At 41.5% G+C, this 22,787-nt stretch overlaps 1 protein-coding gene across 1 annotated transcript in view; it reads left to right on the plus strand.

Moving 5' to 3' along the window:
• Positions 1–22,787, plus strand: part of LOC122542462 (solute carrier family 12 member 1) — a 135,825-nt gene that overhangs the window by 85,592 nt on the left and 27,446 nt on the right. The window contains exons 18-20 of the mRNA XM_043680182.2: positions 11,440–11,546; positions 13,810–13,892; positions 14,806–14,958. Of these exons, the coding sequence (XP_043536117.2) occupies positions 11,440–11,546; positions 13,810–13,892; positions 14,806–14,958 (343 nt within the window). The remainder of the gene's footprint in view (positions 1–11,439; positions 11,547–13,809; positions 13,893–14,805; positions 14,959–22,787) is intronic.

Consider the following 22,787-nt stretch of genomic DNA (forward strand, 5'->3'; position numbering starts at 1 on the left):
CTATATTTTACATTAGGATTAAATCTCGGCACAACATCGTGGGCCAAAGAGCCTGTTCTGTGCTGTACTTTTCTATGTTCTATAAACGCTGTAGACCGACTTTATGGGGACTTGGGGAAATGAGGCTGTGGATGTTTGAGGGCTCACTGGCATATTCAAGCTGAGGCTGATGTTGGAAGCCACTGGCACAGGAATGTTCACTGTTGCCTTCCATCATGATGCACATTAAAAGTGAACATTGAGGAAGAAAATGGCAGTGACCACAGAGCGGACAGGGTAAGGCATTTAACTTGAGAGATAGGTGACTTCAGTAATCACCAATCATCGGACTTTTAGAGGGATGGAACATTGGTCGTAGACCAAAATACTGAACAAGACAGTTGTGGAGGTTCAGTTCCCTGGCCGTGCTACGGTATTGACCGTCTGTGTTTTGTACCTTCATGACAACACTACTGCTGGATCACTGTGTCAATTACACCAGTGCATGCAGAGGGATATTTAAACAAAGATCAAAGGAATCTGAATGACCCCATGCTATGTGTGTGCATTATTCCGTGCATCCAGCTCTATTGAGACTTGTCTGTGGCTATGAAGTAATTCTAGATGGTGTAATAATGCATTTAGCACTTCAAGATGGACTAACAACTACATGTACGATTAAAGGACAAAAATATGTACATAAAGTGAGAGTTGTTTGCTAGCCATTGTCACCCATGCCACCAAAGTGCCCCCAACAGGAGTCAAGAGAGTTTGTTCCTGTTAGTATGAAGAGTAAGGCTGGTAGCTATAGGGAATGCTTGCTGACTAGAGAAATTGAAGCTTAGTCAGGAAAAAGGAGGCATATGTCAAGTATAAACAGCTGGGATCAAGTGTATATGGGCAGTAGGCGTATACTTGGAAAGGAAACCAGGAGGCCAAAAAAGGGACATGAGGTAGCTTTGGCAGATAAGGTGAAGAGATTCTACAAATATGTTAAGGACAAGAGTAACTAGGGAGAGAATAGGGCTCCTTAATGATGAACAAGGCTGTCTGTGTAGGCCGCAGCAGGTGGGTGAGATACTAAACAAGTTATTTTGAGTCTGTATTTTCTGTAGAGAAGGATATGGAAGCCTAGAGAACTTGGTGAAACAAATATTGAAAACTTAAAACATCCATATTACAGAGGAGGTGGTACTGGACATCTTAAAATACATCAAAGTGGATAAAGTCCTAGAGACCTGATCAGGTATACCCAGAACATTTTGCAAAGACAGGGATGTGATTGCTGGGCCCCTTGTAGAAATTTCTGTATCATTGATAGCCACGTGTGAGGTACCATCAGACTGGAGGGTTGCTAATGTGGTGCCAGTATTTAAGAAAAGTGGTAAGGAAAAGCCAGGGAATCATAGATGAACCTGTTAGCAATGGTGGGTACATTTTTGGAGCGTATTCTGAAGGCCAGGATTTACATGTATTTAGAAGAGCAAGGACTGATTAGGGATAGTCAACATGTTTGCGTGTGAGAAATCCTGTCTCGCTAACTAGACTGAATTTTTTGAAGTCGTGACAGAAGATTAATGAAGGCAGAACAATGAACATGGTAGACTGGTTAGTAAGTTAGATCACATGGGATTCAGGGAAAGCTTGCCAGGTGGATACAAAATTGGCTTGACAGTAGAAGACAGAGGATGGAGAGTGGAAGGTTATTGTTTTGGTCTGGAGGTATGCCATCAGCTGTGTGCCGCAGGCATGGTGCTGGGTCCACTGCTTTTTGTCATTTTTATAAATGATTTGGATGTGAACGTAGGAACTATGGTTACTAAGATTGAAGATGACACCAAAGTTGGTGGTCTAGTGGACAGTGTGCAGTATCTCACTACAGCAGGACCTTGATTAGATTGGTTGACGGGCCAAGGAGTGGCAGATGGAGTTTAGTTTTGATAAATGTGAGGTGTTGCATGTTGGTAGGGCAAATCAGGGCAGGATTTATGTACTTGATGGTAAGGTCCTAGGGAGTGTTGCAGAACAAAGAGACCTTGGGGTGCAGGTTCATAGCTCCTTGATAGTGGAGTCACAGGTAGACAGGATAGTGAAGAAGGTGTTTGCCTTTATCATTCAGTGCATTGAGTATAGGAGTTGGGATGTCATGTTGCGGTTGTGCAGGACATTAATTAGGCCACTCTTTCAATATTGCATTCAATTCTCGTCTCCCTCCTGTAGGAAGGATGTTGTGAAACTTGAAAGGATTCAGAAAAGATTTGCTAGGATATTGCCAAGGGTCTGATCTATAAGGAGAGCTGAATAGGCTGTGACTATTTTCCCTGGATTATTGGAAGTTATGGGGTAACCTTGTAGAAGTTTATAAAATCATGAGGGGCATGCATAGGGTGAAAAGCCAAGATTGTTCTCCCAGGGTAGGGGAGTCCAAAAAATAGTTGGCATAGGTTTAAGGTAAGAGGGGAAAGATTTAAAAAGGGCTGAAGGAGCAACGTTTTCTTTGAGGGTTCTATGTATATAGAATGAGCTGCCAGAGGTAGTAGTGGAGGCTAGTACAATTACAACATTTAAAAAGCATCTGAAGGGGTACACAGAATAGGAAGGGTTTAGAGGGATATGGGCTAAATGTGGACAAATGGGACTAGATTAATTTAGGATATCTGGTGGCATGGATGAGTTGAACTGAAGGGTCTGTTTCTGTATGGTACAGCTCTCTGACTTTAATTGGTTTTCCACTTCCTCTCCGTCCTACTATATCTCCCTCATTCTGCAACTGGGAATGGATGGAATCTGCTTGGTTGTGGAGCCATTCTACCTGGAAGTTTGGTGGGTTACCCCACAGGCATTTACCTCTCTCCAACTTGCTCCACTAGAAACCATTCTAGTGCAGTAGAATTTTGCAAATTAACCATCAATGTATCTACCATCTCCACAGCCATGTCTTTCAATGCTGTGGAATTTAGATTATCACATCCAGGGAGGGGATTCGTCTACTTTAATTGTTTTTAATTTCTTGTATCTTTTACTAATGTCAGTATCTCAATTCTTCATTTACATTTGTACCTTGATTCCCCACGATTCTTGAGGAAGTTTTTTGTAGACTGTGCAGACTTTGACTCCCCTTGTAATCGTGTTAAATTTCTTTTACACACCTACAGAACCTCTTTGTTTTCATGCTTCTCGCCAATTTATTCTCGTTCTGTACTTTGCTTTCTTAATCTTGTTCTTGGTTTTTTTTTTTGTTGAATTAACAAAAAGCTGCCAATCTGCAGAATTGCCATTTTATTCCACAATATGTTCCACAACTTTAAAACAGGGAGGTGATGGCCTAGTGGTATTAATCCAGATTCCCAGATAATGTTCTGGCCAATTTATTGAATTTGAATTCAATAAAAATCTGGAATTAAGAGTCAAATGATGACCATTAATCCATTGTTGATTGTTGGAAAAACCCTGATGTCCTTCAAGGAAGGAAGATGCCATCCTTACCTGGTATGGCCTACATGTGAGTCCACACCTGCAGTAATGTGGTTGACTCTTAACTGCCCTCTGGACAATAAATGCGGCTTAGCCAGCGGCACCCTCAAACTGTGAATGAATTAAAAACAAAAGTCTCTTCCCTGAATCTGATACAATTCTTTCTTTTGAGAGCCAGTGTTGGAACATATTCCCTGTTTGGTTTCTGCATGCATTAAAGGAATGCATATTTTTGTTGAAACCATGTATTAGTTCAGATATTAGCCATTGCCTACGATAATTAAGTTTTCTAATCCACCAGGCCAGTTTACCTGTCATCTACATGACCTCCGTTAAGTTTCTGAAGACCTAGTTTCTGATTGAATGACATCACTTTTAAACCTTAGTGTATTTTTTTCTGTATTATGGTCCTCCTTAAAGGCTTCTTTATATCAAGATTATTGATGAACATGTTTGGTTCCTCAGCATATTGCAATACATGTAAATGGTTAGTTTTCCAACATTAGACAGAGCAAACCCAAGTAGTACTATAAAGATTGGAAAATTCCTCATGATTAATGTATTGTACTGTACTGTAACACACCCACCTCTAACTCCTTGATTTTTATACTGTGCTTTTACATTACCACTATTTTGTGCTATGTAAACAACTCCCTATATTTTCTGCAACTTACCGTTTCTTACTGTCATCCAAATTGACTCTGCTTTAAACATTAATGTCATCTCTCACTACAGCAATGGTGCATTTTAAATTAGAGTCATTCATCATCCTATCTCAACCACCTGACATTCCTTAGCATGTCTCACCCTTGGTACCTTGTAGCCACATCCCATAATAGCAATTAGGTCATCTGTATGAATTTCTATTTGAGCCGACATTCATCTGATTTATTGTTAATGCTAGAGGCATTCAAATACTGAGCCCAGGTTCAGTCCTTTAAAATTGTTTTTGTAAACACTGACCCCATCAGCTGATGCACAGTTTTAAATTATTGTCCCTTCCTGCCTTAGCCAACAGATATAAATAGGAGTGTCAGAGGTTCTGCTCACTCTGGGATCTGGCTCTGATGAAGCCAGATCAGTGTTATGTAGTATGCACGTATAAATAATGACTTGGTGATGGAATACCAGCCTCTGTAGTTATTTCTGCAGTGACGAGAAAAGCATGCGCCTGAAGAAACTCACTTGCAATAGATGGTTTTGAGTTGCAGTAAGCATTGCTGGCATCATGCCATTATCTGGGAAGCTTGATTTGTTTGATCCTGCAATCGAAGACTGGGCCCAGTATGCAAAAAGAATGCATATTTTTTTCTAAGCAAATGTCATTGGGACAGATGAAAAGCAGCAAATAATTCTCCTGACAGCTTGTGCACCCCCCACCCCCTTTCAGTTATTTGGAGCCTAATTCTCCCAGAAGCTAAAGCCTCGCAAGAATTGACAAGTTTAAATACAAACCCAAGCCGCCTCTAATTCTGAGATGCTATTGGTTTTATTCGGCAGTTCAAGAACCAGGAGAATCCATGTTGGGAATTTTAATGATGTTAAAACAACTGGCAGAGGCATTAAGATTGGTTTAGCTCTTAATGAGATGCTAGACCCTGTTTGGAATGTGGGATTAATAATGTAACTGTGCAAAAGTGTCTACTAGCTAAAGCCCAACTGGATTTCAAACAGGTATCACAACTGGTTTTGTCATTAGAAAATCTAAGTAGAGTATGAGTACCAACTTGCACCCTTGCCAGGCCAACTGAACTTGGGGAACATCACTTGAGTGAAGGCAATTGCATACAGATCCAAGATGGCTCATCCACTCTGTCTGTTTCTTTTCTTGCTTTTTTTCCTTCTGTTTTCTTCCTTCTTAATGAAGTCCTGAACTTCCGCCCTCAGCATGGACTCGGACCCTTGGCCTCAACGCAGACCAGCGTGGGGATCTCTGCATGGTGTGGCAGGTTTGCAGTCGCTTGGCCTGGCATGGGCTGGTTTGGAAGGATTGTTATTCTGAAATTTCTGTTCCTTTATTTTTTTTTAATTCATTCCTATGATTTGTAATTTTGTACATTTGATTTCTTTAATTTTTTTAATTTTCTCTCCCTACCCCTCCCCAACCTAAGAATTATAGTTAAGAATCTGTATCTAGGTACCTTTATACCTGAGATAGTGATGTAAGTAGCAACTTGTAAACTTTTCACTCTGCTCATTTATGTACATGATAATAAAGCTGATTCTAATGCTTCCTCACTCGGGACATGCCCTAAACAGAGAGGTTCTAGGTTAGCCCACACCAAAACCCTGAAATAAAGCCAAACCCTGGCCAAATGGTTTACATTTTCTTCAGGATTCAGGCCAGCAAGCCAGTGAAGCTGCTGTCAGTTTGCAGACTCGGGACAGCGGAAGAGTCCCACTCGGTCTGAATTGGGAAAGAGACCTCATAAGCCGGTATTGAGGAGAGTGCACATGTTGGAAAGCCCACCTACTTCTGGCTTGGAACAGTTAAGTTGTTTAGCAACGTCAAATTAGAAACAATCAAAATAAATATCTGGTTAAAGGTCACCTGGTTCCAATGGAGGTTGATGTAGTATTGTCTGTATTAGTAATTGCAGAACTAATCTTGAACAAAATTTGCTCTAGACTCCAGTCTCTAAGTTTGTGCAATACCCCAGCTAGTCTGAGAACCTATACTGGGGAAACGTTTACAAAGTAAGGCTACGACTTTGTTACCGGCCTCTTATGAGAAGCAACTGGTACGGTTACCACTGATTGTTGTAAAAAGCTCAGGCCCGTGCCTGATGGGGGTGGGAGATTGGTTGAGAAAGATTCATTTTGATTGGCTCAACATTTTTCGATTAGAAAATGGCTGCCTGAGTGAAGTCTGAATTAAATAGTCAAATGTTTTTCAGGAAGGTATAGGGACTACCAACAGAGCCAAGGCCACGTTGCATGTTAGCCAGGAAGCAATTCCACAATTCTACCTGGCCTGTCCTGTGCTATTTGCCTTATATATAAAAGTAAAGGCAGAAATTAGGAGGCTGGAAAGCGAAGGAATCATGAAACCAGTCCAGTTTGCAGAATGGGCAGCACCAGTCGCATTGATTTTTGAAACTTGATGGTTCGCCTTTGTGGGGATTATAATCAAATGGTAAACTGTTTCTCGCAGCTGGATAAATATCCCATTCCTTGCACAGAGAACTTGTATACAAAGCTGTTGAGGGTGCTGTCCTTCATAAAGCTGGACATGAGCCATGCATACTTGCAATTGCAGTTAGATGAGGATTCACAGAAGTATGCTACAATTAAAACCCCAGAAGGGTTTGTACCAATATACAACACCTGCTATTCCAGGTGGTATCAGTCTGTGCTATTTTTCAGCAGACAATGGCGGACATTTTACAAGGTCTACCATTTATCTGGATGACATAACATCAGGGAAGGCCAATAAAGAACACTTCAAGAGCTTGGTCATAGACAATTCTCCCAGGTGGGTATTTGCCTTAGGGAAGATTGTGTGTTCTAGGCATTCCAAGTGACCGACTTGGGCTACAGAGTTGACCAGACCAGGTTACACCTGTTAGAAGATAAAGTGAGGGCAATCAAAGGTGCCCCGACTTCCATGTCTGTACCAGAGCTTGGGTCTTGGATTAGATTGGTGAATTATGTTAAATTCATATGCAACTTGGGCCTCCATCCTGTCACCTTCACATCTGCTATTGAGAAAGGGTCAGCCTTCGAAATTGTTCCATAGCCAAGACTGACCCTTTAGAGAAGTAAAGAAGCAGTTATCATCATCTTGGGTATTAGCACATTGATTCCATGCACAGTCTGGTACTGACATGCTCTCTGGATGCTATAGGGGTAATGTTGTCTCACAGGTGACCCATTGGGCTTTCCAATCCAATACCATATGCTTCCAAGACTTTGGCTGATGCAGAGCACAAATACGACCAACCAGAGAAGGAAGGATTGGCAGTTGGCTTTGGTGTGAGAAAGTTCCACCAATACCTTTACACACGTAAATTTATAATAGTAACAGACCACAAATCCCTGCTAGGGCTACTCAGAACAAATGTGAGCTTCCATAGTTTCAGGTCAAATTTAGCAATGGGCTCTCATTGTAGGAGGAGAAAGTGAGTCTGCAGATGCTGGAGATCAAAGTTGAAACTTTATTGCTGGAACAGCACAGCAGGTCAGGCAGCATCCAGGGAACAGGAGATTCGACGTTTCGGGCACAGGCCCTTCTTCAGGAATGAGCAGAGAGTGTTCAGCAGGAGAAGATAAAAGGTAGGGAGGAGGGACTTGGAGGAGGGGAGTTGGAAATGTGATAGGTGGAAAGAGGTCAAGGTGAGGGTGATAGGTCGGAGTAGGGTGGAGGCGGAGAGGTCAAGAAGAAGACTGCAGGTCAGGAAGGCGGTGCCGGGCTGGAAGGATCCGGCTGAGACAAGGTGGGGGGAGGGGGGATGAAGAAACTGGTGAAGTCCAAGTTCATCCCCTGCGGTTGGAGGGTTCCCAGTCGGAAGATAAGACGCTCCTCCTCCGACCGTCGGGTTGTTGTGGTTTGGCGGTGGATGAGTCCAATGACCTGCATATCCTCGGTGGAGTGGGAGGGGGAGTTGAAATGCTGTGCCACAGGTTGGTTGGGTTGGTTCGTCCGGGTGGCCCAGAGGTGCTCCCTGAATCGCTCCGCAAGTAGGCGGCCTGTCTCCCCAATATAGAGGAGGCCACACCGGCTGCAGCGGATGCAGTAGATAAGTTGTAAGTGTGTACAATTACAAGTTGAAACACCGTCCAGGAGGCCAAGTAGCAGATGCCTTTGATTTACCTCCCACTGGCAGATACACCAATGCTGTCGTCACTGGAAGTGTCAGTTCTGGTTTTAAACTTTCTGGACACCATTCCAGTCACTGCTGACAATATCAAACTGTGCATGCAAAATGATTCCATCCTGGCAAAACTAAAACAGTTGGTGGTAATGGGGAAACCAGAGGGCCATCACTACCAAAATTGAAAACTTCCTGGACCCACGGAGACCAGATCATTGTAGAGGACAGTCTTTTGTTCTGAGCAAAGGTCACCACTAGATACTGGCTGAACCTCACCAGGATCATCCAGGGATTTCTGAAATGAAGATGTTGGTGAGCAGTTCTACCTGGTGGCCAACATAGCCATGTTAGTGGGGCAGTGCCCACAGTAGCAGCAAGGACAAATTACTGTTGGGTAAGCCCTGTCAACTATGCTGGCCCTTTCATGGGCTCGACATTCTTAGTCATTGTTGGTGCCCACTCAGTTGCACATGTGTAGAATTCATTGTCAAAATGGGGATGACGATACAAAAGCTGTGAGCATTTTTTACAATACTCTGACTCCTAGCCATTTTAGTCACAGACAACAGGCCATCATTAACCATCAGGGAATTAGAGTATATCCTAAAGTCGACTTGCATTCAATATGTAAAGACAGCTCCATATCATCCATCGTCTAATGATCAGCAGAAAGAGCAATCTAAACTTTAAAGGCAGACTTAAAGAAGCAGCCTACAGCTTCACTCGATACCTAACTTTCCCGCTTCCTATTTTGATTATCGGACCACCCCTTGTGCAACTACAGGAATAGCTCCAGCAGAGTTGCTAATGGAACAAAGACTGCACACCAGGTTAAATCTGATCATCTTTGATCTGGTGGGGGGAGATTGAAATGGCATCAGGAAAACCAGTGCCAGACAGACTCTAGTAAGTGAGTGAGACCATTTACTTAAGTGCATGAAGTTTGGTGCTGAAACCATGGAAATGGCTCAGTGAGGACAGGACCTGTAACATTCAAAGTTTGTGAAAAGTACCAAATTCTTGTCAGTCAGATAGTCCTAAACAAACACTTGGACCACAGGAAAGTTGCAAACTCACAAATGGGGCAGGATCAAAGCATTCACAGCCCCACTGAACAGCCAGAAAGGCTGTCAGAACTTGTGGGTTCTCCCACTCCGTCTAGCATTGAAGAAACCTCGGAATCTGAGATGGACATGGTGGATGGCACATGTCATAGCCTCAATTTCGTTTACTCCTTGAGGAAGAGGATGAATTTCTTCCAAAGTTAAAAATCACACAACACCAGGTTATAGTCCAACAGGTTTAATTGGAAGCACTAGCTTTGGGAGCGTTGCTCCTTCATCAGGTGGTTGTGGAATTTCTTCCAAGATCTTATGGGTGCAAGAGATGGACTACGGTCTGGTAGTTGCTGCCCTTATCAGAGTCTGCGTCAGAGGAACTGGACCCAGACCCAGTGAGAAAACCAGAGACTACAAGAAAATGAACAGGCCTATGGAATCAGACCTGGGGGGGGGGGGGATTGTAACAAGGTCAGTCAGTGGACTTGGAGCATGAATTCCCTGAATGGATCAGGCTAACAGCTCCAATCAAAACTTCTGGCTGACAAATATAAAAAGTAGTGTTTTGATTTAATTCCCACCCTCTCCCTTTACTTTTTTCATGTAGTAAAGGTGACGGTGTTGGACTGAGATGGACAAAGTTAAAAATCACACAACACCAGCTTATAGTCCAACAGGAGTAACTACCTGATGAAGGAAAAGCACTCTGAAAGCTTATATTTCCAAATAAATTTGTTGGACTATGACTGGTGTTGTGATTTTTAACTTTGTTCATTTAAGCATTGCCCCTATCAAGCTTTGCTTATGACTGGTTCTCTGGCCACAAGGGTGTTTATCCTGGTGGTGGAATATCGAACAAACTTATTTACACAAATAGTGTTTTTAACTGAATCGCTGCACAATACGGGTGCTGTGGGGGGAAAGTACACACTACTGATGTATAGCATTAGTGTGTGAGTAATTAAAAATATATATAAGTAGGGGATTTAGAATCTTCTCATTCAGGGGATTGACATGAAGGAGGAAGAAAACCTCATTCTAAGAGCTGGCTCTGCCACGTGCAAATAAAGGGTGACTTGGTGATGGGATGGTGGCATCTCTGGAGTTATTTCAGTCTGCATTGGCTTAGGGTACTAATGCCTACACATTAATCCAGGCTCGACTTCCCCTCAACATGATACTGCATCCCTGTGCCTGCATATCCAAATAAGGGACAGACCATTTAGGACTGAAGTGAGAAGTGTCTTCACTCTGAGGATGGTGAATCTTTGGTATGCTTTGTTTCACAGAGCTGTGGAGACACAGTTGTTTAATATGCTCAAGAATGAAAGTGATGGTTTTGTACATGTTCTGTTCTTTATATATTTCCATGTATCCCACATCAAGGTATATGGATGGGCATTTTACAGGAAAATAGTGATGTCGTAGAATGTGAACCATGACCTCCTTGAATAGCAGAACAATTTCAAAGGGTTTATGACCTAGTGCTGCTCCAATTTCTTTGTTATATATGATTATTAATTTGTTTTCTCCTGGTATCATAAGAGCTACAAAATTCTGACACACCTACAGAAACCCTGTAAACCTCATCTCATCACTCAATTTATTTTCTGCTCTATTTTCCCCAGGCATTTTGTAACTTAGTTTGTTTACAATGGATCATGTATTCCAGTTAAATAGCACTACTGTAGGTTTGTAACTCAGTCATGCATCTGGAATGCTAAAGGTAACAAACATATTGCTTTCAGAAAGCTTGTATATTATATTTGTTCTTTCTGAATGGCACACTAAAAGGGTGAATAAATGAACACTGGTTTAATACGAAGGGTGAAGTTCATCTTGAAACAAAGTTATTAAATGTGTTAAGCCATGCTTAATATTTACAACAATTTAACATGAAAAAGCCAATGTACTATATTTACAAGTTTAAACATTTCTTGGAATATAAAATTAAGAATAAATGTATCTAAGGTTTTAACGCAGATGCTAGTTTTCATGTAAATGTAGTTTCAAAATGACAATTTCCTTTAGAAAAACTCTTTGTGAAATTTGTGGAGCCTTCACAACCTTAACATAAGTGCTTAATTGGACAGAGTTTACTTGTATTCCACTAGGCTTCTGGATTGGGTCGAATGAAACCAAATACACTTGTGATTGGATACAAGAGAGACTGGCGTACAGATAATCCTCAGGATGTTGAGAATTACGTTGGCATTTTGCAGTAGGTAGTTCTTATTATGGTTGATTATACTTCTTAAAAGTAGTGATTTTTTTTTATTGAGCAATATCAACAAATGCTCACTTTTTAATGTAATCCAAGACTAATTCCTTCTCTGAAAGCAAAACCTTTCAGGACCTGTTGAATTATGTTATGGTTGTAGTTTGTAACTTTGATCATCCTGCTATCAGGTTTAGTTGGTGAGGTGGGCTCTCTCCTGTATTTGCAATAGAATGGAATCCACTCAAAGTTCAGCTTCTGTTTGACTATTAGATTAGAACCATGCATGTGACTGTCTCTCTAACGGCACTACTTTTACATTTCATATTAGGGTTGTTTTCCATGGAGCATGTAGCATGTGTTAGCATCATTGACACTTTAGACTTTAAAGAAATTTGTCTTCTGGAGAAGGGCTTCACGTCTCATTTTACTCTTTTAATCCTTTTGGTGACCGTGTGAAATTAATTGCTTGGGCAAACAATGCAGTAGTCACTGTTCTAGCTCACTGGATTGACTAATCCTACCATTGTTGCTTTCCTTGAAATAATCTCTGCTCAGGAAGTTCAACACTGCTGCTTTCACTGCCTTTTTAATAGTGCAAGTGTGTCCTTCTGTAACACTATGGACATTCATCTTGTAGATGAAATCAAGAGATGGAATTTTTTCTGACATTATGATTGTGCCTCTGTCCCATCTGTGCTTGCTGGAGAGATTTTGATCCAGTGGAAGTGGGGAAAGCCTGAGTTGGGCCTGCCACTAGAGATGTGCGCATACATGATCTTATGCTGATCAGGTTAAAATAGTCATTTCCATGTTCTGAGAAGTTGTCATTTTTCTGCTGACCATTCTAACCTCCCAACCATGATTTTTTTCTGCCACATTTCTTTATCCAGTATGTGCTTTAAATATTGAGCTCATTACATTTAAGTTTTTGATTGTCTAATCTGAGAGATTTGTGTTTCATGAAAATGATCATCGTTTCAGAAACTTAAAATTCTACCAAACTGGCACAGCTTTGTAAACAAACCCTGCACTACTGAGTCATCTTTTTTGAAGACAGCTAAACAGATAACAAAGTTATTTAAAGAATAAATGAAAGCTGTGGGAATGTTTAACCAATTAACTATTGATCTTGGCTATGCTGTCATAATTGTACAATGCAGGATGATGTTTTACCAAGTGGAATATCTGTTCCTAATGCATCTTGACACTTTCACAGTGCCCTTCCTCCGCTACTACAGCTTGTCAGAAATAACAACCAGACCATTACGTTTCAATGGTCCCTCATCTTTCCTCATCATGTCATAACTCATTATTAAGTATAGATATAACTCTGCTTTTAGCATTTCATAATAAGCTCTTCAAATCTCCAATCCAAGATTCACATCTGCAATTACAAATTGTGACTTAGAAGGGCTTCCAAATCATGGCAATCTTGTAGAAAATTGAAGAAATTCTGAAATACTGATTTGTGAATGGTACCCCCAACCTCTAAACAGCAGACTGCAGGATTTCTGATGTGTCAGTTTTCCTACTTGCTAAATACAGCAAAAGTTCTTTTAACCGGTACCTTATGAACCAACACTCTCAAAGTAAAAAACTATATACCTCAAATACTGGAAGGTTAATGTATTAATGTGATTTCCGTGATGTTGAGTAGTCAATTGAGGGTGCAAGTGACAAGGTTGTCTGCCGGTAAGTTTTTTTTATTTAAAGCAAGATTGGATTATTATTTAAGTGATTTATGCTGTAAATAAAATTTAACAGTAATCTGTATTCCCCCTGTGTTGCTTCTGTTACTTATTGTGTGCCTTTAAATTGATTATGTGGATTTTTTGATCAACAGGAATGTTGAATCACACTCCTGGTCCCTTAGATGCCAGTTAATAAAATGTTTGCTGTAATACTAATCATGTACAGTCAGTACAGGGCAGTTGTGTGGAGTTGAATTCAACAGAAATACAAATGCTGTATTTAAAAAATTCTAAGTTTGTGTTCTCAGGATGGAGCTGTGCACATCTGGAGTCCAGAGTCCATTTCAGAAATTCAGACATGTTGTTTGGTCCTGCAAGATTTTCCATTGACAAATGAAAAATAATTGGTCCCTTCTCAAATTGTTGATTTGAACACCTCACGTGAAGCCGTATATATGAAAGTGCATTTATAAAATCTAACTTCATAATTTCTGTGTTAAAGTTATAAAATCACAATAAGTTTGTGTGACATTTTGCTGTTCTGAAGAGTGGTATTGTTTTTGATTTTACAGTGATGCCTTTGATTTTGAATATGGTTTGATAATTCTCAGAATTAGCCAAGGGCTTGACATCTCCCGCATTCTTCAGATTCAAGGTAGGATAATGCAGCAGCTACACTAACCATCTAAACAGATAGGAATAAACTGGAAATGGTGGGTAGAATTTAAATTCTCTAAGCTTGGAGGTGAGGGATGGCTGCATGTAATCAAGAGTGTGATATGTCCCTTCAATCGAATTTGGGGCAGGACAATTTGTAGGTGGTTTTCCAAATGAGGCCCTTAAATATTCAATCAGTTGTGAGCAGGAGGACTTCCCATCCAGGGAGACTATCCAACCATGTTGGGTTTACCACCTGCCTTCTAGGTGGTGCGGGGCCCTCTTTCTTGAGTACTCTGCCCTATTGATTGTATCTCGCTTTGGAAAAGGGGTCCCTGAAGGAAGCCACCCACCTTGCCATTATCCTGTTAACTTCCCTCACTCTCCTCCCCTTGCACCAGTCCTCGCTGCCTCCCGCTCTCCTATTCCGAATCTGCAGCCACTCTCCCTGATCTTGGAAGCCCTGGAGTTGAGTTATTTTTGCTTGAATGTGTATTAGAAAACAAAACTGAATGCGAAGATTTAAACATGTTCAGTTCTTTGACTAAACAGACTACTAAAATCTTCCTTTTCATAGAATCCCTTTCTTGAACCAACTCTTGAAAGAGCGTCTCACCCAGACTCATCCCCCTACCTTATCCCTCTAACTCTACATTTCCCATGGTTAATCCACCTTACCTACACATCCCTGGATGTTATGGGCAATTTAGTCTGGCCGGTCTATCTAAACTGCACATTTTTGGACTGTTGGTGGAAACTGGAGCACCCAGAAGAAACCCATGCAGACACTGGGAGAATGTGTAAACTCCCCAGACAGTCAATGGAGATTGAAATTGAATCTGGGTTCCAACTTGATGTTTGTTCATAAACTGAGTGTTAAATAGATGAAAATTCTGTTATTTATTTCATAGAAGAATTGCAGAGAAAGGAACAAGAAAAATTAGCATTGGAAGCTGCTCAGAAAGATGAACAAAAGGATGGAAAACGAGGAATCTGTTCACTGAAATTCTTGAACAAAACTGTCAAATATAGTACTAATACCCTAGCAGTGAATGATCAGAAAGGTAAAGTATATCCGTGTACATTACAGGTAGCAAATAAACATTAAGATCTATTGCCATCAATTTCAAGGGGATTACCCAAATCTCTCTCAATAATGTCAGTGATCCTCGGGGGAAAAGGCTGGAAACTGGTACTTACTTCATTTCTTTGAATCACATCAGTCACTTGCTTGCCAAAGTCTCTGCTTGATGCTAATTTCAGGAACTTCTTTTGTTAAATCTAGCGATAACTAAGCAGGTGAGTTTAGAGGGAGGATTGTAATTCAACTAGGACGTTGAAATGCAATTCCTACCACTTTACTTACAAAGATTGGGGCAGAGTTTCAACTGAAAGTTCCCATATTAGCCCTAGTCTAGATTTCCAGTGTTCTTGTGGACATAAAGGACAGGCCAAGTGTACAGTGATTGGTAGCCACTCCAAATGATTCCGTCAAGATTTAGCAGCTGTAGTATCTGTCACAGTAGAATCATGTTGACTTATTCGAACAAATAATTTTTAAAAATAAATTTGAACCAAATTATGTATAAAAATATAACTTAAATGTTATTTATCAAACTTGTATCGGCATCATGGTTTTAAAAATTCATTTCCATTAAACCCCAACTTTAAGTATTAAGAATCCGTACTGCAAACATTTTGAAAGTTGAAATGCTTTATGCTACTGGCATTCTCATTGGCAGAACTTATTACTTGTTAATAATTTCAGGAGGCTTTTTCTGCCCAGAAACACCAACTTGAAATGTTATGGTGAACAAAAATCTCATTTTAACATGAGTTAGTAGCTCAGATTCTTGCTGGTTCCATTCCTTTCCTGTTATCAATATATTAGAAAGATAAGTGCTCTGATCTGATGATGAATAATCCACTGCAGTTTTGGGAACTCTGCACTGTTATGCCCTCTCAAGTTGCTGGCTGCCTTATACAATTTCAGTGATCAGCATAGCAAAATCTGGACCAGTTTTTTTTCTGCACTATAGTCTGAGGAGCTGGATAGTGCCAAATTGAAGGACAGCAGTGCCAAGTTTACATAGTTTAATTTCTGAATGTGGTGATAGAAGTGCATGCAGGTGTACAATTTTTAATTTGCTGTAGATTGATTCTAAATGCTTATCAGGCATGCAGTTACAAGTTATTTTTGATAGAACGTGTGTGAATGCAAAACAAAGCCTGAACCTGCAAGGTACCCCAAACATTTGTGACTGAGAGATGGTGAGAATAATGGCAAACATGATGACTTATTTGGGCAAAGGATTCAATTAGGGAATAACTGGTAAATCAAAGTAGAGGCGGACAAGATCGATTAGGGAAATGATTAGAAGACCATGAAAAGGAGGGATAATGTACACAAATCGAAGAATCAGTCGATAGATAAGGGTAGTGACTAGAAAGGATAAACTAGAGACTGTCTGAATGGATGTGGCATTCCAAACAAAATAGGTGAACTAAGAACACACTGAAATGAATATGATCCCTCAGCCATCAGAAATCTGGTAGTAGGATGACATTGGTACATGAATATTGAAAGATGTAGGATATGTTGTAAGCACAGGAAGCTAGGGAAACAGGAAGGGAAGGCTCTCTTAATTATGGTATCAGCATAATTAATAGATAGGGATGGCCTAAGTTCAGGAAACCAAAATGTGGAAACAGTTTGGGGAGAGATGAAAAATTTATAAAGGTAGCAAATCACTTGCAGGAGTGGTATAAAGGCCCCCTAACTATCCACATGGTATGATGGAGTGTGAAGGAAGAGATAATGTGAGCTTTCAGAAAGACACTTCAAATCACCAGAGATTTCAATCACATAGACTGAAAAAGTCAGATAGACGACGATAACCTTACTGTGGAGTTCATAGAATATTTTTGTCATAGTTTCTTAAGCATTGTCTCAGGACAAGGATAAATGGGTTACAGTTAGGGGGAGGAAAGGGGACAGTCAGACAGTGCAGAGATCCCCTGTGGACATTCCCCTCAGCAATAAGTATACCGTTTTGGATACTGCGGGGGGGGATGACCTACCAGAGGAAAGCCATAGCAGTCAGTTCTCTGGCACTGAGCCTGACACTGTGGCTAAGAAGGGAAGGGGGCAGAATAGAAAAGTACTCGTGGGAGGGGACTCGATAGTTAGGGGAATCGACAGGAGATTTTGTGGTCAGGATTGGGATTCCCGGAAGGTATGTTGCCTCCCTGGTGCCAGGGTCCGGGACGTCTCCGATCGGGTGTATAAGGTTCTAAAAGGAGAGGGTGAACAGCCAGAAATCTTGTTACATATTGGCACTAATGATATAGCCAGGAAAAGGATCGAGGATATAAAAAGTGATTTCAGGGAATTAGGATGGAAGCTGCAAAGCAGGACGAACAGAGTAGTGTTCTCTAGTTTACTACCAGTGCCACGAGATAGCGAGGCGAGGAACAGGGAGAGGGCGCAGCTTAATACATGGTGGCGCAGCTGGTAGGAGGGAGGGCTTCAGATATGTAGATAATTGGGATGCCTTCTGGGGAAGCTGGGACCTGTACAAGAAGGACGGGTTGCATCTGAACTGGAAGGGGACCAATGTCCTGGGTGGAAGTTTTGCTCGAGTAGTTCGAGAGGGTTTAAACTAGTATGGCAGGGGTGTGGGAACCTGAGCTGTATACCGGAGGTGAGAGTTGATGCAGATGAGGCAATAGCAAGAGGTAGACCAGCTAGTGGGAAGGATTTTCCTGGCAAGGAACCAAGGTATCAGTTAAAGTGTGTTTGCTTTAATGCAAGGAGTATCAGGAATAAAAGTGACGAACTTAGAGCATGGATCAGTACCTGGTGCTATGATGTTGTGCCCATAACAGAGACATGGGTTTCTCAGGGGCAGGAATGGTTGCTGGATATTCCAGGGATTAGAGCATTTAAAAAGAATAGGGAGGGGGGAAAACGAGGAGGGGGTGTAGCACTGCTAATCAGAGAGGGTATCACAGCTACAGAAGCTTCCATTGTCGAGGAAGATCTGCCTACCGAGTCAGTATGGGTGGAAATTAGGAACAGCAAGGGAGCAGTCACCTTGTTAGGGGTTTACTACAGGCCCCCCAATAGCAGCAGGGAGATGGAAGAAAGCACAGGTCGGCAGATTTGGGAAAAGTGTGAATGTAGTAGGGTTGTTGCAATGGGTGACTTTAACTTTCCCAATATTGATTGGAACCTCCTTCGAGCAGAAGATTTGAATGGAGCTGTTTTTGTAAGGTGTGTTCAGGAGGGTTTCCTAACTCAGTACGTTGACAGGCCGACGAGGGGAGAGGCCATTTTGGATTTGGTGCTCAGCAATGAGCCGAGGCAGGTATCAGATCTTGTGGTGGGAGAGCATTTTGGTGATAGTGACCACAACTGCCTCACATTCTACATAGCTATGGAGAAGGAGAGGATTAGGCAAAATGGGAGGATATTTAATTGGGGAAGAGGAAACTATGATGCGATTAGACATGAGTTAAGAAGCATGGATTGGGAGCAATTGTTCCATGGTAAAGGCACTATAGACATGTGGAGACTGTTTAAGGAACAGTTGTTGCAAGTCCCTCTGAGACAGGCAAGAAGGGGTAAGATAAAGGAACCTTGGATGACGAGAGTGGTGGAGCTTCTCATCCAAAGGGAAAAGGTAGCTTACGTAAGGTGGAGGAAGCTAGGGTCGTGCTCAGCTCTACAGGATTACAGGCAGGCGAGGAAGGAGCTTAAAAATGGTCTGAGGAGAGCCAGGAGGGGGCACGAGAACGGCTTGGCAGAACGGATTAGGGAGAACACAAAGGCATTTTACACTTATGTGAGGAATAAGAGAATGGTCAAAGAAAGAGTAGGCCCGATCAGGGATAGCATAGGGAATTTGTGTGTGGAGTCTGAGGAGGTGGGGGAAGCCCTAAATGAGTTTTTTGCTTCTGTCTTTACGAAAGAACGAACTTTGTAGTGAATGAAGCCTTTGAAAAGCAAGTGTGCATGCTGGAATGGATAGAGATAGAGGAAGCTGATGTGCTGAAAATTTTGTCAAACATTAAGATTGACAAGTAGCCAGGCCCAGACCAGATTTGTCCTCGGCTGCTTTGGGAAACGAGAAATGCAATTGCTTCGCCACTTGCGAAGATCTTTTCATCCTCGCTCTCCACTGGAGTCGTACCTGAGGACTGGAGAGAGGCAAATGTAATTCCTCTCTTCAAGAATGGAAATAGGGAAATCCCCGGCAATTACAGACCAGTCAGTCTCACGTCTGTCGTCTGCAAGGTGTTAGAAAGGATTCTGAGGGATAGGATTTATGACCATCTGGAAGAGCATGGCTTGATTAGAGGCAGTCAGCACGGCTTTGTGAGGGGCAGGTCATGCCTCACAAACCTTATCGAGTTCTTTGAGGATGTGACTAGAAAAGTTGATGAAGGGCGAGCTGTGGATGTGGTGTATATGGACTTCAGCAAGGCATTTGATAAGGTTCCCCATGGTAGGCTCATTCAGGTCAGGAGGAATGGGATACAGAGGAACTTAGCTGTCTGGATACAGAATTGGCTGGCCAACAGAAGACAGCGAGTGGTAGTAGAAGGAAAATATTTTGCCTGGAAGTCAGTGGTGAGTGGTGTTCCACAGGACTCTGTCCTTGGGCCTCTACTGTTTGTAAGTTTTATTAATGACTTGGATGAGGGGATTGAAGGATGGGTCAGCAAGTTTGCAGACGACACAAAGGTTGGAGGTGTTGTTGACAGTATAGAGGGCTGTTGTAGGCTGCAGCGGGACATTGACAGGGTACAGAGATGGGCTGAGAGGTGGCAGATGGAGTTCAACCTGGATAAATGTGAGGTGATGCATTTTGGAAGGTCGAATTTGAAAGCTGAGTACAGGATTAAGGATAGGATTCTTGGCAGTATGGAGCAACAGAGGGATCTTGGTGTGCAGGTACATAGATCCCTTAAAATGGCCACCCAAGTGGACGGGGTTGTTAAGAAAGCATATGGTGTTTTGGCTTTCATTAACAGGGTTATTGAGTTTAAGAGTCGTGAGATCTTGTTGCAGCTTTATAAAACTTTGGTTAGACCGCACTTGGAATACAGCGTCCAGTTCTGGTCGCCCTATTATAAGAAAGATGTGGATGCTTTGGAGTGCATTCAGAGGAGGTTTACCAGGATGCTGCCTGGAGTGGAGGGCTTATAAGGAGAGGTTGACTGAACTCGGACTTTTTTCATTGGAGAAAAGGAGGAGAAGAGGGGTCCTAATTGAGGTATACAAGGTAATGAGAGGCATAGATAGAGTCGATAGCCAGAGACTATTTCCCAGGGCAGAAATGACTAACACGAGGGGTCATAGCTTTAAGCTGTTTGGAGGAAAGTATAGAGGGGATGTCAGAGGTGGGTTCTTTATACAGAGAGTTGTGAGAGCATGGAATGTGTTGCCAGCAGCAGTTGTGGAGGCAGGGTCATTGGGGACATTTAAGAGACTCCTCGACATACATATGGTCATAGAAATTTGAGGGTGCATACATGAGGATCAATGGTCGGCACAACATCGTGGGCTGAAGGGCCTGTTCTGTGCTGTACTGTTCTATGTTCATTGTGATCTAGAGCCAACCAGGGTATAGGCTATAACCAAACCTGATGGTGTACAAATAAACTTGATTGACGAATGACCCCATAGTGAAAGTGAAGTAATACAATTGAATTTTGCATTTAGTTTGAGGGAGACAGGAGGGGATCTCAGACTTTTTTTAAACTTATGGAGAATTATTAGGGCATGACAGCAGAACTGGCTTAAGTAAGCAAATTAGAAGATATATCAATAAAGTTGCAGTAACCGATATTTAAAGACTTAGTTCAGCATACACAGAATAGATGCATTCTAACAAGTAAGAAAGGTTCCCAGAGAAGTTTACCATCCATGGTTAACTAGAAAAATAGTACCAAATTAAAAGTTTAAAAATATAATTATGCAAGCCAGGAAATTGGACAGAATATTTAAAAAAATGCAAAGTATGTCTTATTTTAATCTTCCACTCCTTATTAGTTTATGAGAGAAAGATAAAAACATGATAAGAATATTGAGAAATATTTTAACAAATACAAAGTGAATATTAATTCCATGAAAACCTGAAGAACTGATAATGGAAAATCAAGTGTATTGTAAGACAATGTGCAGTAGAAAACATATTTACTTGGGGAGGAAAGAAGTCACTTTGGAGTAAGGGAGTATTGTAAGTCTGCATTTTGATCAGGTTATTTGCCTTTGGAAGGGAAGAAGATGTACTTATTCTATTGCCATACATAATTGGATTTGTTACCTAGTTATTGGCAGTGTATAAAGCTCTTTAGAGTTTTTTTTTTAAAAAAACTGCTTGCAAAAGTTTTGGGACTTTGTAGAGGTCAATGTAGGAACTAAATTGGATCTCCATTTCGTCCTGCCTAGCTTATTGGTGATTCAATACCCAGGATGGTTCAGAAGCCTAGCCCATCCCACTCCAAGCAGTAATTTGATATAGGATGGACAGATCTTATTATAAAATGATTTGGGTTCCACCTAATAGTACACATCCCCTGTAAGTGATGTTTTGAGACCCCAGCTGAATTTTGTCTTTTGTTTGCTGTGGGTGCTTTTATTAGACTTTCTAACAACAGGTGAGTAATTGTAAGTAATTCTGCAGTTGCTTTTGTGAGAAAAATTATTTGGGTGTTTCATTATTTCCTGTTGCGTGATTCTGATTCTCAATTGTTGGGATGATGCTGTAATAAATTAATAACTAAATGTTTTTGAAGTCAAAATTGGCTTTAAATCAAAATAAATGGTCTCATCTCTTGATTTAACTGTGTCTCAAGTCCATGAATTAGGAATTAAGAAAATTAATCATATTTGATCATTTTCGGTACTTGCCACTTCAGTTCTCTCATGGTCACTGAGGAGCATTTAACTGACTGTATTGACATTCATGACATTACCACTGATGAATCTCCCATGATCAACATCCTGGGTACCATTGACCAGAAACTTCGGTGAAAGCAAATCAGAGCTAAGAATTCATAGAATCCCTTCAGTCCACACCGACCCACCACAGAATATCCCATCCAGACCTGTTCCCCTACCCTATTACTCTACATTTACCTCTGACTACTGCACCTAGCCTACATATCCTTGGACGCTATGGGCAATTTAGCATGGGCAATTCACCTAACCTGCATATCTTTGGATTATGGGAGGAAACCGGAGCATCCAGAGGAAACCAGCACAGACACTGGGAGAATGTACCACCTCCACAGAGACAGTCGCCCAAGGCTGGAATTGAACCTGGGTCCCCGGCACTGTGAGCAGCAGTGCTAACCAATGAGCCGTCCCCTTGCCACCCACCAGTAATTCCCCATTGAGAGTGCATAAGTCAGGAATGTAACAGAATATTCTGCATTTGCCTGGCTGAGTGCAACTATGATCAACTTCTCCAAGCTGAACATCACCCAAGACAAAGCATCTCATTAGATTGGCATCTATCCACCACCTTCAACATTTACTTACTTCACCATAATACATTGTACCATCTACAAGCTGCATTGCAGCAGTTCCACAAAACTCCTTTGACAACACATTTAACACATTCTCAGTCCATGCCTGAATGATTTCCCCCTGCCCCCATCCCATAAACTTTAATCTTGTTTACTAACCTTTTGTGTGACATCTTACTGAAAGCCTGCTGCTTGTTGTCAAAACTCCTTTGACAACTATGATCTCAACTAAGAACGAGCAGCAGATGCATAGGATACCACCATCTGCAAGTTCCCCTCCAAGCCATACATCATCTCCACATGGTATTGTATCACCTATCCTTTATCGTAGCTGGATCAAAATCCTGGAATT

The sequence above is a fragment of the Chiloscyllium plagiosum genome, unplaced genomic scaffold, assembly GCF_037043375.1.
Source record: "Chiloscyllium plagiosum isolate Xiang-an unplaced genomic scaffold, Cpla_swu_hap1 HiC_scaffold_42, whole genome shotgun sequence".
Classification (NCBI taxonomy): domain Eukaryota; kingdom Metazoa; phylum Chordata; class Chondrichthyes; order Orectolobiformes; family Hemiscylliidae; genus Chiloscyllium; species Chiloscyllium plagiosum.